This window comes from Taudactylus pleione, unplaced genomic scaffold, assembly GCF_031769625.1.
Source record: "Taudactylus pleione unplaced genomic scaffold, aTauple2 ptg001015l, whole genome shotgun sequence".
NCBI lineage: Eukaryota > Metazoa > Chordata > Amphibia > Anura > Myobatrachidae > Taudactylus > Taudactylus pleione.
Genome location: NW_028285416.1, coordinates 57,501 through 77,220, shown reverse-complemented (window position 1 = coordinate 77,220; position 19,720 = coordinate 57,501). Strand labels below are relative to the sequence as shown.

The following is a 19,720-nucleotide window of genomic DNA, read 5'->3' as shown; positions in this document are numbered from 1 at the left end:
CAAGCGATCGTCAGGTGGAGATGTTGAAGCAGTACCTCCGGGGAGCTCGCCAGCAACAGGAGGTCGTCCAGATACGGCAGCAGCCGTACATTCTGGTTCCGAAGATGTGCGGCCATGACCGCCATAATCTTCGTGAACACCCTCGGTGCCGTGGAGAGACCAAAGGGTAGCGCCCGGAACTGATAGTGGTGTTGAAGGATAGCGAACCTCAGATACCGCTGGTGTGAAGATGCTATCGGAACATGGAGGTAGGCGTCCTGGATGTCCAGGGACACCATGTAATCCCCCGGTTCCATCACCAGAATGATGGAACGTAACGTTTCCATCCTGAACTTGGGAACTCTGAGGAATTTGTTCAGAGACTTCAAGTTGAGGATAGGGCGATGAGAACCATTGGGTTTCTGCACCAGAAACAGAGACGAATAATACCCCGTCCCTCGTTGTGATAGAGGAACGGGAACAATGACCCCTGCTTTCAGCAAGGACTCTATAGCCTCCTGAACCTGTAACGCCTTGGTCTTGTCCTGAGAAGGACTTGTGCAGAAAAACTGGTGGGGTGGTCTGTGCCGAAAAGACAGGGCGTACCCCTGGGAGACCACTTCTCGAACCCAGGCATCCGTGGTGGTATTGTGCCAGCACTGGGCAAATAGAAGAAGTCGGCCTCCCACTCTGAGGTCCCCCAGAGGGAGGCCCGTCCCATCAGGCCGCAGGTTTATCTTCCTGCTTGGAAGAAGGGCGCCGAGCACTCCAGGCTTGCTTCTTGGGTTTAGAGGCAGTCTTACTCGCAGACTGTCTCGGGAAGGACTGACCTTTCGCCTTACCCTGAACCCGAAAGGAACGAAAAGCCGAACTCCGAACCTTAGCAGGCAGTGCCGCCGAAGGGAGGAAGGCCGACTTGGATTTAGCCAGGGTGTCCACTATTTTGTCCAAGTCCGGACCAAATAGTAATTCCCCATTGAAAGGTAAGGCCTCCAGACCCTTCTTTGAATCAGAGTCCGCTCTCCAGGACCGCAACCACAAGGATCGGCGACCAGACACCGCTGCAGCCGATACCCGCGAGGTCAGCAGACTAGCATCTAAAGAAGCTTCACCAATGTAAGAAGCAGCGTCCCTCATTTGTCCCAACAACGCCCGCTGGACATCCAGAGCGTCGTCTGGGAAGGTATCTTCCAATGCATTGGCCCACCCCTCAATGGCCTTGGCCACCCAGGAGATGGCCATGGACGGTCGGGCCACCGCCCCGGAGAGGGAGTAAATAGACTTTAAGCAAGTCTCAACTTTCCTGTCCGTGGGATCCTTCAGCGAGGATATCGACGGTAATGGTAAGGTGGCGCCCCGAGTTAAACGGGTGACATGGGAATCCACCGCCGGTGGAGTTCCCATTTTTTACAATGTGCCTCAGGGAAGGGGTAATTAGAAGCCAACCGCTTCTGAGGAAGGAATCTCTTACTGGGCGCCTGCCAAGCTACCGCCATATGATCCGTCAACTGATCCAACAGGGGAAACACCGCAGAAGCCACCTTAGTTTTTTTGAAACTAGGAAACTTCGACTTAGGAACCGGTGCCTCATCCTCTATAAGAAGAATAGCTCGCACCGCCCTAACTAGTGCTCGCACATTAATGGACGACTTGGTATCCATTTCCTGGACCGAGGCGTCCGAGTCAGTGTCATCAGGGACCTCCCCATCATCTGAGGAACCCTCTGAGTCCGATACCTGAGCAGCCCGTGTCATGAGTGGGCGTTTTGAAATCCTAGAAGGCATGTCAGTCTGCAACATTGACTGAAAAGCCGAGGAAGCGGCCGCCAAATTTTGCACGGAGTTGGAGAGCACATCCACCCATGGTGGAGGAGTCGCCATAGGGGCCTGAAAAGGTACCACAGGCTGCTGCGGCACAGGGGAAGCCTGTATATACATAGGCAACCCCGCATAGGGACCAACTGATTGAGACCCAGGAGGACTCCGCAATAACTGCGGGACACCCGGGGAATGGGGGATGGTCGGCTGGGGCACCGCCCTAGTAGGGAGAGCAGTCGGGACCGACAGACGGTCCGCAATAGACACCAGCACTTGAGAAAACATCGCCCACGGTGGTTCCTGCGCCAGAGAAGGTCTGGATGGGCCAGGAGCCACCTGGCATCGACTACACAGGCCATCCTGTGACAAATCCTCCCTATCTACTCCAGCAGAACAGCGTCCGCAGGAGGCCAACACCGGAGCCACTGAGCGCTCAACCTCCTCGTCTGACATGACAGAATATATTATATATCTGGCACCAGGGTAGAAGTAAAACGCACTCACCGGTGTGCTGAACAACAGCCCACAATATGGCACTGAGTAGCACACAACTGTATGTGGCGGACCTCACAAATACGTGATCTATATAAGTGAGGCCAGTAGAAACGCCCCTCCCCCACACACCTGTAGGGCTTGTAGGAGAAGTAAAGGGATAGGTATAAGCTGACAGTAAGTAGAAAATAAGCACAGACAGGCAGCACTAGCAAAAGTCACATACCATGCAGGAAGATATACTCACTGCACCTTTACACTACAATCAACCTGCCCAGATTCAGTGTCTGGGAGGGCTATAGTGCTGTGTACGCTGTCCTTAATCAGGGGAGAGGTACACAGGGGGACCGGTCCGCGTGCTCCCTGAGGGATCTGCGCTGCCACTGGGAAAATGGCAGCTGGAGACCTCAGAGGAGGAGTGGCCGAGGAATCTGCAGCTCAGCGACGCCAGACTGCGTGCTGAAAGGCGCGCTGAGCTGAGGGGAGGAGCCGCTGACAGGGAAGGCTTCCTCCCCTGGCTGGCCATAACCCCAGGGATGCTGGCTTCCCGCTTGCCCCTTTATCCCTGGTGGTCTAGTGGTCCCACAGGATATGGGGGGGGCCCGCCGCCACTGCCAGCAGCCTCCGGTCTGTCCCCAGGACCGGAGGCTAAAGGACTGCATTTAAGGCATTCCGCGCGCCGCCGCTAGCCAGCGACGCGCGGCTTACCTGAATCCCCGGCGACTCCGGCAGCAGTCCTGGGAGGTAGACAGAGTCCGGCTAGTACGGACTCTGCCCTCCCGCCGCGATCCCCAGATCAGTACTGGCGTCGCGGCGCCAGTCGGGGATCAGAGCGGCAGCGTGGGCGTCTGTACAGACAGCCCTTCGCTGCCGTCTGTAGTAAAAAGAGATTAAAAAGAGATTAAAATAAATAAAATCTAACTGAGGTGCCTGTGGCTCGGGGGCGGGGTATAGAGGAGGACCCAAGTGCATCCTGGGAGCTAAAAGCTTAACTGTGTGGTGCCCATGGATCCTGTTCCAGCTATAACCCCAAGGTCAACCCTGTGGACCCCCTATGGACCCTGAAGTAGAAAAGGGAGTAAGGATGTAATAGGGGAACATGACTGTAGTGTAGTGGGAGGATGAGAGTAGAGGTAAGGAGGGGAAGGGGACCGGATTAGAAGAGATAAGGGAGTAAGGATGTAATAGGGGAACATTTACAACCATTCAGTGCCCATGTCCTGTCTTTATTTTTATATTTTCATTACAGGTGTGAGGCTCCGGGGGAAACTTAGGGTTAGGCACAGCCCCCCCCACCCTGGAAGGTTAGGGATAGGCTAGGGGAAGGGGGGGTTAGGCACCCCCGGGGGAAGGTTAGGCACCCCCCCCCCCCCTGGAGGCTTCAGGGAAAGTGGGGTTAGGGACTTGGGGGGGAGGTTAGGGCTAGGCACCCCTAAAGGATTAGGGTTAAGGGGGGGTTAGGGTTAAGGGGGGGGGGGGGGGGAATTAGGTTAGCTATACTTACCTTAATGGACGATCGGGATTTCCACCTCTGTCGGGCTGCTGCTCTCGGTATTAGAACAGATTCCCGCCCAGGGTTGTTCCATTTAATTATTTGGGGGGTGGGTCTGACATTTCAAGGGCTTTCACCACTGGGCTGACCAGTTTGGGGCTGGTTATCGGGTATAGCAGGAGGAGCTGTATCCCTCGTCTGGTTCAGCCAGGTGCTGATTATTAGATAATAGGGGGATCCCCAGGTTGGTTTATCCCTTTAATTTCCAGTGCCAGAAGAGGCTGAGGGGTCCAGGGCTGGTTATGGATATGGGGGGGGGGGGGGTCATACATACATTTTGATAGCCATGTTGTTGACTAGTCTTCGTTTTCTTTGCTATTAATATTAGTAAATAAGAACATTTTGTGAGAACGGAGACTGGTGGATAATATGGAGCGCCACTATATCCATCACTGAGGGGCAAGATAAAGGGGTCTGTGACGCAATTTCAGCAAAGCTAAGTGAGGACACATCTGTAGTGCGGGGGGATAGTGCGGGGGGATACAGCAAGTTGTGACCAGTCGCCATGGTTAGCAGGAAGGTGATGGGCAGAAACCCCCTCAGCACAGAATGGAACTTACGGAGGTGGCGAGGAGCTTCTTACTGGCCTCCCCGATGCCTTTTATCGCAGTGTCTACGTCTCGCTGGCCGGGCAGGCAGTTGACACAACGGCTCAGGGCCTGGGAAACGGCTTTCGCAACCTGCAGATAAGCAGAAACAATTCAAGTTCAGCCAATAGGGGCGCAGGCTACGCGTCAGACTTACACTCTGTGTAACAAGGAGAAGGGACGCCATTGGCGCAAGTGGTGACCTGAGCAAGTCTCTGCTGGCTCTCCGCATCCGCCGGCTTGCCTACAGCTCTCTTCGCTTCTTCTATGAGATTGCCAGCTTTGTCCATAACATCTCCAGCACATTCCAGCATCGCGTTCTGCACCGCTGGGTCTGCAGAGTTTGCAGCCACGCCACGACTTGCCTGTGCCAGGGATCGCAAAGCTTGGGCAACGTCGCGGGCAGCACGACCTGCGGGGAGAAAGAGGAGAGCAGAGAAGGGCAGGTTATGGGAAAATGCAGGAAAGAAAAAGAGGAACCAAAATAATGCAAATAAAAAGGACACAGAGAGGAACATAAAGTATGACAGAAAATAGGGATGTACTAAGATGGAGAAAGATATAAGGAAGATATGGGAGGAAAGAAAAGCACAGCCAGGAGGGAGAGAAGACAACCAGGAGCCCCAATGTCTGCAGACCACACCTGAATGAGGTCTCTCACCTGTGTAGTTCTCATTCCCATGGACAATCTCTCCAAGCAGCTGTGCGATGGCAGAACTCACGGCTTTAGTACTACTTCCCAGGTCCTGAGAGCACTTCTCCATCTGTGCAAGACACAATATGGCAACTCCTCAGCCAAACAAAAATGGGAGAAGGGTAGGTCTGTGCCCAACAGGATCACACGCCACCCAACGGGCCCACACATGGCCCATGGACCAACGGGCCCACACATGGCCCATGGACCAACGGGCCCACACATGGCCCATGGACCAACGGGCCCACACATGGCCCATGGACCAACGGGCCCACACATGGCCCATGGACCAACGGACCCACACATGGCCCACCCCACAAAGGAACCACACAGTACCAGAGATGATGCAGTGTGACATCCCCATGGTTCATATATAAAACTTTTATCTTGGCGTTTAATGGTACTGTAACGTCAGCACTAGTTTTCCCTTTACTCACAGTTTCCCCAGGTAACGGCTGTAATTTCCCCTCTCTTGCTGCAGCTTTTGCCTCCTGTAGATCTCGCTCCAAGGATTGGATAAGACTCAAAGCAGAATCAATCTCCAGAGGGCCGCAGGCCTCCTGCGCCTGTTACATACATAATCTCATAATCAGACAGAACAACTGCTCCATCCAACAACACACTATGTCACAGCGTCCGATTTATTGCTACATTTCTTCCAGAAATTAAGGCGCACATCCACTAGGCGACAAGGGAAAGACACCGTAATCGTACCATCATTCCCCATCCCCTGCAGTGCCTACACTGACCGTGCAGGCACCCACCATCATCTCTGAACATGGCCAATCTGTCATTATTGGGCGATTGATGTCGGAAACGACCAGCGGGATTGCGCTTCGTTTCCAACATTTTATTGCACGATTTGTGCACGATTAATGAGCGATTGCACAATTACGAAGTCGTAATCATGCAATCGCTCATTAATATCGCCCAGTGGATGTGCGCCTTTACTTCCTTGATAGACCAATGACCACCGCACACAATCAGCAACTGACCAGCACCACCATTGTACATTTCCCAGTAACTGACCAGCCGCCACCTCACACACCGCCAATAACTGACCAGCCGCCACCTCACACACCGCCGATAACTGACCAGCTGCCACCTCTCACACAGCCAGTAACTGACCAGCCGCCACCTCACACACCGCCAATAACTGACCAGCCGCCACCTCACACACCGCCGATAACTGACCAGCCGCCACCTCACACACAGCCAGTAACTGACCAGCCGCCACCTCACACACCGCCAATAACTGACCAGCCGCCACCTCACACACCGCCAATAACTGACCAGCCGCCACCTCACACACAGCCAGTAACTGACCAGCCGCCACCTCACACACCGCCAATAACTGACCAGCCGCCACCTCACACACCGCCGATAACTGACCAGCCGCCACCTCACACACCGCCAATAACTGACCAGCCGCCACCTCACACACCGCCGATAACTGACCAGCCGCCACCTCACACACAGCCGATAACTGACCAGCCGCCACCTCACACACAGCCAGTAACTGACCAGCCGCCACCTCACACACCGCCAATAACTGACCAGCCGCCACCTCACACACAGCCAGTAACTGACCAGCCGCCACCTCACACACCGCCAATAACTGACCAGCCGCCACCTCACAAACCGCCAATAACTGACCAGCCGCCACCTCACACACCGCCGATAACTGACCAGCGGCCACCTCACACACCGCCAGTAACTGACCAGCCGCCACCTCACACACCGCCAATAACTGACCAGCCGCCACCTCACACACAGCCAGTAACTGACCAGCCGCCACCTCACACACCGCCAATAACTGACCAGATATTGTGCTGCATTATAACTTCATGAAGAAGATGTTACTTTACCTTTTGTGCGGCTGTGCGGAGCTCTGCCAGGGCCGATGCCAAGTTCTTTGTGCACTGACCCAGCTGCATCGCGGAAGCCGGATCGGACACTGTTGGGACAGCCGCCTTCCCAGCAGCCACCAGTTTACCCCCAGGCTAGAAGAGAGAGATTAGATATCACTGTCCTACGTTGGACAAGACATTGTAGATGATGAAAGCTCTTGTCCATCAGAGTATCACTGCCACATCCCCCCCCCCCCAGCCGGCACAATTATAATCGCTAACAGTACAATTATAGAAACATCCCCCCCTGCTGCTCCTTCATGTTCCTCTCGCTGCCGTCCACACTAAGGACCATGGTGTCATGTTATTCCCAGCAGCTTATTCAGGGGCATCTGTCTGTCCGTCCGTCCAGCTCTTTTTGTCGGTCGGTCTCTCTCATTTATGTGTGTGTGGAAGTCACAGTGCGCAGAACTCAATATCAGAAAACGCAGACTCAATATCAGAGGTTTTAGTGCTTTCGGAATTGAGCTCATGGAGTTCTGTGACAGGTACGTAGTATTTTAAGTAGGGACCTGCAGTACCACGGTGTGAATGTGAAGTATACAGGTAAAAGTGCACAGATAATGGTTTATTTATATCATTTATGTAATATATAAATTGTATAACATTATGTAGGTCCCCCTCGTGCTGCCAAAATAGCTCTGACCCGTGGAACCATGGACTGTACAAGACCTCTGAGGTGTCCTGTGCTATCTGGCACAGAGACATTAGCAGCAGATCCTGTGAGGTGTGAGGTGCGGCCTCCATGGATCGGCCTTGTTTCTCCAGCACATCCCACAGATGCTCGATCGGATGGAGATCTGAGGTATTTGGAGGCCAAGTCATCACCTTGATCTCTTTGTCACGTTCCTCAGACCATTCCTGATCAATCTCTGCAGTGTGGCAGCCGGGCACATTATCCTACTGATAGAGGTCACTGACATCAGGGCATACCGTTAGCATGAAGGGGTGTACCATGGTCAGCAAAAATGTTCAGGTAGGTGGCACGTGTCACATGAATAGGAGGACCCAAGGTTCCCAGAAGGACATTGCCCAGAGCATCACACGGCCCACGCCGGCTGCCTTCTTCCTATAGTGCATCCTGTTGCCATCTCTTCCCCGGGTAAACTAAGCACCCGGCTGTCCACATGATGTAAAAGAAAAAGTGACTCATCAGGCCAGGCCGCCTTCTTCCATTGCTCCATGGTCCAGCTCTGACGCTCACGTGTCTATTGTAGGTGCTTTTGGCGGTGGACAGAGGTGAGCATGGGCACTCTGACTGGTCTGCGACGCTCGGTCTGTTCCGACATCTTTCTATCAAAGCCAGCATTAACATTTTCAGCAATTTGTGCAACAGCAGCTCTTCTGCGGGACAGGACCAGGCGGAGTAGCCTTCACTCTCTACACGAATCAGTGAGCCTTGGGTGCCCGTGATCCTGTCACCAGTTGTCCTTCCTTGGACCACTTTTGGTCGGTACTAACCACTGCATACCAGGCTCTGCCCACAAGGCCGGCCGTTCTGGAGATGCTCTGACCCAGCGTATAGTCATCACAATTTGGCCTTGTCAGAGTGGCTCGGATCCTTACACTCGCCCATTTCTCCTGCTTCCAACACATCAACTTCAAAAGCTGACTGTTCATACACATTCAGTATATATACATAGACACACACATATACACATTCAGTATATATACATAAGACACATATACACACATTCAGTATATATACATAGACACACACATTTACACATTCAGTATATATACATAGACACACATGCCCACATTCAGTGTATATATATATATATATATATATAGACACACACATATACACATTCAATATATATATATATATATATAGACACACATGCCCACATTCACTATATATACATAGACACACATATACACATTCAGTATATATACATACACACATGCCCACATTCAGTATATATACATAGACACACACATATACACATTCAGTATATATACATAGACACACATGCCCACATTCACTATATATACATAGACACACACATACACATTCAGTATATATACATAGACACACATGCCCACATTCACTATATATACATAGACACACACATACACATTCAGTATATATACATAGACACACATATACACATTCAGTATATATACATTGACACACACATATACACATTCAGTATATATACATACACACATATACACATTCAGTATATATACATAGACACACACATACACATTCAGTATATATACATAGACACACACATATACACATTCAGTATATATACATAGACACACATATACACATTCAGTATATATACATACACACATGCCCACATTCAGTATATATACATAGACACACACATATACACATTCAGTATATATACATAGACACACATGCCCACATTCACTATATATACATAGACACACACATACACATTCAGTATATATACATAGACACACATGCCCACATTCACTATATATACATAGACACACACATACACATTCAGTATATATACATAGACACACATATACACATTCAGTATATATACATTGACACACACATATACACATTCAGTATATATACATACACACATATACACATTCAGTATATATACATAGACACACACATACACATTCAGTATATATACATAGACACACACATATACACATTCAGTATATATACATAGACACACATATACACATTCAGTATATGTACAGACACACACATGCCCACATTCAGTATATATACATAGACACACATATATACACATTCAGTATATATACATAGACACACACATGCCCACATTCAGTATATATACATAGACACACACATATACACATTCAGTATATATACATAGACACACATACACATTCCGTATATATACATAGACACACACATGCCCACATTCAGTATGTATACATAGACACACATATATACACATTCAGTATATATACATAGACACACATGCCCACATTCAGTATATATACATAGACACACACATGCCCACATTCAGTATGTATACATAGACACATATATACACATCAGTATATATACATAGACACACATGCCCACATTCACTATATATACATAGACACACACATATACACATTCAGTATATATACATAGACACATGCCCACATTCACTATATATACATAGACACACATATACACATTCAGTATATATACATAGACACACATATACACATTCAGTATATATACATAGACACACACATATACACATTCAGTATATATACATAGACACACATATACACATTCAGTATATATACATAGACACACACATACACATTCAGTATATATACATAGACACACACATGCCCACATTCAGTATGTATACATAGACACACACATATACACATTCAGTATATATACATAGACACACATGCCCACATTCAGTATATATACATAGACACACACATATACACATTCAGTATATATACATAGACACACATGCCCACATTCAGTATATATACATAGACACACACATGCCCACATTCAGTATATATACATAGACACACACATGCCCACATTCAGTATATATACATAGACACACACATGCCCACATTCAGTATGTATACATAGACACACACATATACACATTCAGTATATATACATAGACACACATGCCCACATTCAGTATATATACATAGACACACACATGCCCACATTCAGTATATATACATAGACACACACATGCCCACATTCAGTATATATACATAGACACACACATGCCCACATTCAGTATATATACATAGACACACACAAACACACACATACACATTCAGTATATATACATAGACACATATATACACATTCAGTATATATACATAGACACACACATATACACATTCAGTATATATACATAGACACACATATACACATTCAGTATATATACATAGACACACACATACACATTCAGTATATATACATAGACACACACATGCCCACATTCAGTATGTATACATAGACACACACATATACACATTCAGTATATATACATAGACACACATGCCCACATTCAGTATATATACATAGACACACACATATACACATTCAGTATATATACATAGACACACATGCCCACATTCAGTATATATACATAGACACACACATGCCCACATTCAGTATATATACATAGACACACACATGCCCACATTCAGTATATATACATAGACACACACATGCCCACATTCAGTATGTATACATAGACACACACATATACACATTCAGTATATATACATAGACACACATGCCCACATTCAGTATATATACAGACACACACATGCCCACATTCAGTATATATACATAGACACACACATGCCCACATTCAGTATATATACATAGACACACACATGCCCACATTCAGTATATATACATAGACACACATGCCCACATTCAGTATGTATACATAGACACACACATATACACATTCAGTATATATACATAGACACACATGCCCACATTCAGTATATATACATAGACACACACATGCCCACATTCAGTATATATACATAGACACACACATGCCCACATTCAGTATATATACAGACACACACATGCCCACATTCAGTATATATACATAGACACACACACACACACACATACACATTCAGTATATATACATAGACACATATATACACATTCAGTATATATACATAGACACACATATACACATTCAGTATATATACATAGACACACATATATACACATTCAGTATATATACATAGACACACACATATACACATTCAGTATATATACATAGACACACATATACACATTCAGTATATATACATAGACACACACATACACATTCAGTATATATACATAGACACACACATGCCCACATTCAGTATGTATACATAGACACACACATATACACATTCAGTATATATACATAGACACACATGCCCACATTCAGTATATATACATAGACACACACATATACACATTCAGTATATATACATAGACACACATGCCCACATTCAGTATATATACATAGACACACACATGCCCACATTCAGTATATATACATAGACACACACATGCCCACATTCAGTATATATACATAGACACACACATGCCCACATTCAGTATGTATACATAGACACACACATATACACATTCAGTATATATACATAGACACACATGCCCACATTCAGTATATATACATAGACACACACATGCCCACATTCAGTATATATACATAGACACACACATGCCCACATTCAGTATATATACATAGACACACACATGCCCACATTCAGTATATATACATAGACACACATGCCCACATTCAGTATGTATACATAGACACACACATATACACATTCAGTATATATACATAGACACACATGCCCACATTCAGTATATATACATAGACACACACATGCCCACATTCAGTATATATACAGACACACACATGCCCACATTCAGTATATATACATAGACACACACACACACACACATACACATTCAGTATATATACATAGACACATATATACACATTCAGTATATATACATAGACACACATATACACATTCAGTATATATACATAGACACACATATATACACATTCAGTATATATACATAGACACACACATATACACATTCAGTATATATACATAGACACACATGCCCACTAAAAGTCAACAGATTTGACTGTACTACAGCTGCCACATACAAATACTGTCTATAACAATCCGTGTAAGTCCAGCACACGCTCTGCACACCAGCACTGTACTCTCCCAGGGGTAAGGTATCCTGCGTCTCTATCTGGCAGTTTGACGCATGCTATGGGCACACTTCCTGCCAGAATGCCTACGGACAACTGCTGGTGGAGTAATTGTCTGGGGCTGGATCTGACGGCTTGGCCCCTCAGCTGCAGCGTACAACAACAACAGTGCGTGGCCACTCAGTCCGGCTGCCTTTTATTTGCTAGGCGCAGTCCAGGCTGTGCTGCACCTGGCCCTCGTACACACTGGGGTATCGGGAGCTAGCACTCCCGACCCCCAGCGCGCGGCCACTCTGCCATGCAGTCCGGGACGCTCGTCCTGGATGCAGTGGCTTCCTGACACCTTGGAGCGCCTGGAGCGCTACTCCTGGTCCCCAGCAGCCAGCACATAGCTCCGCTGACTCCGGGGGTGGCCCGGGGGTTGTAGCGCAACACAGCAGATAAAACACCCGGTCCTTTTATCTCAGAGAGGGACAGGTTATTATCCCACCTGGTTTCTGGTTCAGAAGCCTAACAGGGCTTACCGTCCTATTCTCAATCTCAAATCCCTGAACAAATTTATCAGGGTGCCCAGGTTTCGGATGGAAACCCTGCGCTCTATAGTGCTAGCTATGGAACCGGGAGACTTTATGGTGCCATTGGACATTTAGGACGCTTACCTTCATATATCTATAGTGCTTTCTCACCAAAAATGTCTCAGGTTGCTGTTCAACAACAACATTTTCAGTTCCAGGCTCTGCCCTCTTGACTTTCTACAGCCCCACGGGTATTTACCAAAATTATGGCGGTCATGGCAGCTCATCTCCGTTATCAGGGAGTCAGACTGCTACCATACCTGGACGACCTCTTGCTATTAGCACACTCCCCAGAGGTTCGTCAACAACACCTTCAGGTTACCATTGCCTTTCTGATAAATCACGGCTGGTTAAATCAATTGGAAAATATCCTCCCTGGGCCTTTCCCAAAGAATGGTCCATGTGGGGGGGTCTTCTAGATACTCAGGTTCAAAGAATCTTCCTGACAGAGGACAAGATCTCCACACTGCAACAACGTGTACGCAGACTACTCCACACTCGCCGTGTGTCCATTCACTCAGCGATGCAGGTCCTGGGATCCATGGTCTCCACCTTCGACATGGTGGAATATGCCCAATTCCACTCAAGACCCCTTACAGCTCTTAATACTCTCCAGGTGGAACGGATTGCCTCATCGTCTGAAGTCTCAGATGAAGATTCTCTCTCCAAAGGTTCATCTGTCCCTCTCATGCTGGTTACAGACGTCTCACCTAACCAGAGGTCGCCCCTTCTCGGCCCCAGACTAGGTGATCCTAATGACGGATGCCAGTCTCCGGGGTTGGGCCCGTACTCTTTCCAGGGCTGTTGGACAACATTCGAGACAACCCTACCGATCAACGTGTTGGAACTTTGAGCGGTATACAAAGCCCTCACCATGCTCTTCAAGGACGGCCTGTGCAGGTACAGTCCCGACAATACCATGGCAGTAGCCTACCTCAATCACCAACGAGGCACTCGCAGTCGGGCAGCCATGTCAGAAGTGGCTCACATTCTCATATGGACCGAAAAACAACTTCCGGTAATCTCAGCCGAGTTCATTCCCGAAGTTCTGAATTGGGAAGTGAACTTCCTCGATGTGGTAGACCTCATGGCCTCTCGACACCATCACAAACTGGTGACGTACGGATCAAGGACACAGGACGCCGAAGTCTTTGTAGACGCATTGTCCATAAAGTGGACCTTTTGGCTGGCGTACCCGTTTCGGTTCAAACAAGACGGAGGCACAGTCCTGCTGGTGGCTTCAGCATGGCCCAGACGACATTGGTACTCAGAGCCTCTCCATCGAGGCTCCTCTTTTGCTGCCTCAATGGCTGGATCTCTTATCCCTCTTAAGGTGTAAGGGATTCTCTCCTGCTGTAGTTACAGACTATGCTCAGGGTGCTTAAACCGGCTTCTGCCCGGATCTATCGCAGAGTGTGGCATGCTTACTTTCAATGGTGTAGTGCCAGACGTTATGACCCGCATATTTTTCGGGTCTCTAGAATCCTTGCCTTCCTTCAGGCTGGACTGGAACTTCGTCTAACCTAACTTAAAGATCATGTCTCTGCTTTGTCTATTTTGTTCCAATGCAAAATTGCTACATTACCGGATGTTCAAACATTTGTACAGGGTGTTCTCCGCATTCAACCTACCTTTGTCCCTCCGGTGGCTCCTTGGGATTTGTCTGTGGTTCTTATGACTCTGCAGGGCCCTCCGTTTGAACCCCTGGAATCAGTGGATCTCAAATGGTTAACGGCAAAGTCTATCTTTCCTCTGGATATTGCTTCTGACCGAAGGGTGTCAGATTTGGGGGCACTGTCTTATCACCCCTCCCTTTTCTGCTTTTTCATCCAGATAGGACGGTTCTCCATACTCGCCCTGGTTTACTTCGCAAGGTGGTCTCTAAATTCCATATCCATAAGGAAATTGTAGTCTCGGCCTTCTGTTTACCCAATGTTTCGGCTGGGGAGACCTCCTTGGATGTGGTCCGTGCCCTCGGGAAATATGTGGACCGTATCTGTTCCTTTAGGAAAACAGATTCTCTATTTGTCCTCTATGGATTCCATAAGGGCTGGCCTGCTAACACACAGACCCTGGCCAGATGGATTTGCATGGTTATCTCTCAGGCCTACTTGCACTCAGGTCTCCCTGTGCAAGCTACCGTCACTGCTCATTCCACTCGCTCTGTGGGACCTTCATGGGCAGCTCGCCATGGCGCCTCAGCTGAACAGCTTTGTAAGGTGGACACGTGGTTCTCTGTTCATACCTTTCTGCGTTTGTAAGCGTTTGACTCTCAGGAAGGTTCCTGTGGGCACCGGATTCTCCTGTCAGCTCATGAATACTGCTTTGGGACATCCCCATTGTCTCTCTGTGGATCCCTATGGACCCTGAAGAAGAAAATGAGAGTTATGGTAAAACTTACCTTTGTTAACCTCTCTTTCTTCTAAGTCCATAGGGTGCACAGGGCACCCGCCCTGACGCCCCTGGCTCCTCTGGGTTGGTTTCCCTGGTCTCCTGTCTCCCTTGTGTGAGAGTGTGTTTCCTCAGTGTACCAGTCTTCCTTCTCTCCTGTCCTCCTCCTGCCATTGGCTTGCTAACTAACTGAAGGGCCTCTGGCTTAGGGGTGGGGTATAGGGGGAAGGACCAGTGCATTCTGGGAGTCAACAGCTTTATCTGTCTGGTCCTTATCTCCACCTAAACCCCAAGGTATCCCTGTGGACCCGATGGACTTCGAAAGAAAGCAAGTTAACAAAGATAAGTTTTACCATAACTCATTTTTTTGGAGCACAATTAATTTTATTAGTATAATACACAGCCGCTAACATAGACACTTATATACCTGCAGGAAGTTCTGGCTGGCGCTGATAAGTGATAACTGAGCGCTCGGACTCTCAGGTTGGGACTGGCTGCCTCGTACTCCTTGTACCAACATCGGAATCTGATCAGCCACCATCTGCAAGATGAACATATCAATGGTCAAATGTTATGGACTCCAGGAGGACTATAACTGTTACTGGTCACTGCCTCGGACACCAGGAGAACTACAGCTATTACTGGTCACGTCATGGACTCCAGGAGGATTATAGCTATTACTAGTCACCTGCCTCGGACACCAGGAGGACTATAGTTATTACTGGTCACCTGCGTCGGACACCAGGAGGACTATAGCTATTACTAGTCACCTGCCTCGGACACCAGGAGGACTATAGTTATTACTGGTCACCTGCGTCGGACACCAGGAAGACTATAGCTATTACTGGTCACCTGCTTCGGACACAGGAGGACTATAGCTATTACTGGTCACCTGCCTCGGACACCAGAAGGACTACAGCTATTGGTCATATATGAAGGACTCATTCAGAGGCGGTCGGAGGATGCAAGCGGTCGCTCAGAAACTGGGCGGCCGCTTGCATCCTGACCGGCCCCCTCTGTTTCGGTCGTTAGGCTGTGGGTTTACACCTACAGCTCTAACGACCGCTAGGGTGATGGTCGCGATGGTCATAGACCATCGCGACCATCGGGGCTTACGACGAGACCCTAGGGTAGGGTCTCACTTGTCGTAAGCCCCGGAGAGCTTCTGGCTCTGTCAGAGCCGGTAGCTCTCCACTGACATCACTAGTGATGTCAGTGGGGCCCCCCCAAACGGCAGGCGTTCCCATGGGAACGCCTCCATTTGGGCTGCCATCCCCCCGGCCCCCCTTCCAAACAGGGCGAGCTGTCAATCAACATCGACAGCTCGCCCCCTTTGGAAAGAGACCAGCTACGACCGGCGCTGTCGGTCGTAGCGGGTCTCACGCATGCGCACGAAGGAGCCGGCTCCCTCGTGCGCATGCGCACTGGACAAACATCAAGGCGGCCGAGCGGTCGTAGACCGTACGGCCGCCTCTGAATGAAGCCCTATATCTCAAGAGGACAATAGCTAGCCATACCATTGAGTCCGGGGAGGTGTGCCCCTAACACTGAGGGGAGGGGTGCCCCTAACACTGAGGGGAGGGGTGCCCCTAACACTGAGGGGAGGGGTGCCCCTAACACTGAGGGGAGGGGTGCCCCTAACACTGAGGGGAGGGGTGCCCCTAACACTGAGGGGAGGGGTGCGCCAGGGGAGGGGTGCGCCTAACACTGAGGGGAGGGGTGCGCCTAACACTGAGGGGAGGGGTGCGCCTAACACTGAGGGGAGGGGTGCGCCTAACACTGAGGGGAGGTGTGCGCCTAACACTGAGGGGAGGTGTGCGCCTAACACTGAGGGGAGGTGTGCGCCTAACACTGAGGGGAGGTGTGCGCCTAACACTGAGGGGAGGTGTGCGCCTAACACTGAGGGGAGGTGTGCGCCTAACACTGAGGGGAGGTGTGCGCCTAACACTGAGGGGAGGTGTTGTGCACATTACGGCTTATTGTGGTAAGGAGCCTTTGCCTGAGCACCAGTGACCACGGCACTCAGGGGGTTACGCCTCCATGCTGCTGCGCTGTACAGTGCAATGGATGTAATCACTATGTACATGAAATAGGTTTTCCCATAACTGCGTTACCGGCGCGGCAGCGGAGCAGGGAGGGTAATAACAAGGGACATACCTTGCAGCTCTGTACCAGTTGTTGCTGGGCGGCTGGGTTCTTGTTAGTGGTTGCCGCGTTCTGCGCTGCCGCAATGGTTTGCGTTGCTGAGGCTGCGGCTTGCTTGGCTGCTTGCTGGGGGAGAAAAACAAAAACGACCACAAGTCACACTAATGTCTGACGTCTCTCACCGCTATACGCGACGGTCTCTCGCCGCTATATCTGACGGTCTCTCGCCGCTATATCTGACGGTCTCTCGCCGCTATATCTGACGGTCTCTCGCCGCTATATCTGACGGTCTCTCGCCGCTATATCTGACGGTCTCTCGCCGCTATATCTGACGGTCTCTCGCCGCTATATCTGACGGTCTCTCGCCGCTATATCTGACGGTCTCTCGCCGCTATATCTGACGGTCTCTCGCCGCTATATCTGACGGTCTCTCGCCGCTATATCTGACGGTCTCTCGCCGCTATATCTGACGGTCTCTCGCCGCTATATCTGACGGTCTCTCGCCGCTATATCTGACGGTCTCTCGCCGCTATATCTGACGGTCTCTCGCCGCTATATCTGACGGTCTCTCGCCGCTATATCTGACGGTCTCTCGCCGCTATATCTGACGGTCTCTCGCCGCTATATCTGACGGTCTCTCGCCGCTATATCTGACGGTCTCTCGCCGCTATATCTGACGGTCTCTCGCCGCTATATCTGACGGTCTCTCGCCGCTATATCTGACGGTCTCTCGCCGCTATATCTGACGGTCTCTCGCCGCTATATCTGACGGTCTCTCGCCGCTATATCTGACGGTCTCTCGCCGCTATATCTGACGGTCTCTCGCCGCTATATCTGACGGTCTCTCGCCGCTATATCTGACGGTCTCTCGCCGCTATATCTGACGGTCTCTCGCCGCTATATCTGACGGTCTCTCGCCGCTATATCTGACGGTCTCTCGCCGCTATATCTGACGGTCTCTCGCCGCTATATCTGACGGTCTCTCGCCGCTATATCTGACGGTCTCTCGCCGCTATATCTGACGGTCTCTCGCCGCTATATCTGACGGTCTCTCGCCGCTATATCTGACGGTCTCTCGCCGCTATATCTGACGGTCTCTCGCCGCTATATCTGACGGTCTCTCGCCGCTATATCTGACGGTCTCTCGCCGCTATATCTGACGGTCTCTCGCCGCTATATCTGACGGTCTCTCGCCGCTATATCTGACGGTCTCTCGCCGCTATATCTGACGGTCTCTCGCCGCTATATCTGACGGTCTCTCGCCGCTATATCTGACGGTCTCTCGCCGCTATATCTGACGGTCTCTCGCCGCTATATCTGACGGTCTCTCGCCGCTATATCTGACGGTCTCTCGCCGCTATATCTGACGGTCTCTCGCCGCTATATCTGACGGTCTCTCGCCGCTATATCTGACGGTCTCTCGCCGCTATATCTGACGGTCTCTCGCCGCTATATCTGACGGTCTCTCGCCGCTATATCTGACGGTCTCTCGCCGCTATATCTGACGGTCTCTCGCCGCTATATCTGACGGTCTCTCGCCGCTATATCTGACGGTCTCTCGCCGCTATATCTGACGGTCTCTCGCCGCTATATCTGACGGTCTCTCGCCGCTATATCTGACGGTCTCTCGCCGCTATATCTGACGGTCTCTCGCCGCTATATCTGACGGTCTCTCGCCGCTATATCTGACGGTCTCTCGCCGCTATATCTGACGGTCTCTCGCCGCTATATCTGACGGTCTCTCGCCGCTATATCTGACGGTCTCTCGCCGCTATATCTGACGGTCTCTCGCCGCTATATCTGACGGTCTCTCGCCGCTATATCTGACGGTCTCTCGCCGCTATATCTG

General features: G+C 49.5%; 1 protein-coding gene across 2 annotated transcripts in view; it reads right to left on the bottom strand.

Annotated features, from left to right (window-relative positions):
- The window catches only part of LOC148454288 (talin-1), a 185,895-nt gene that overhangs the window by 136,855 nt on the left and 29,320 nt on the right, over positions 1–19,720 (bottom strand). For both annotated transcript variants that reach the window (XM_088461090.1, XM_088461091.1), the window contains 7 exons: positions 17,884–17,997; positions 16,154–16,267; positions 6,990–7,124; positions 5,559–5,687; positions 5,089–5,191; positions 4,631–4,839; positions 4,401–4,520 (listed from right to left, as the gene is read on the bottom strand). In XM_088461090.1, coding sequence (XP_088317216.1) covers positions 4,401–4,520; positions 4,631–4,839; positions 5,089–5,191; positions 5,559–5,687; positions 6,990–7,124; positions 16,154–16,267; positions 17,884–17,997 — 924 coding nt within the window. The remainder of the gene's footprint in view (positions 1–4,400; positions 4,521–4,630; positions 4,840–5,088; positions 5,192–5,558; positions 5,688–6,989; positions 7,125–16,153; positions 16,268–17,883; positions 17,998–19,720) is intronic.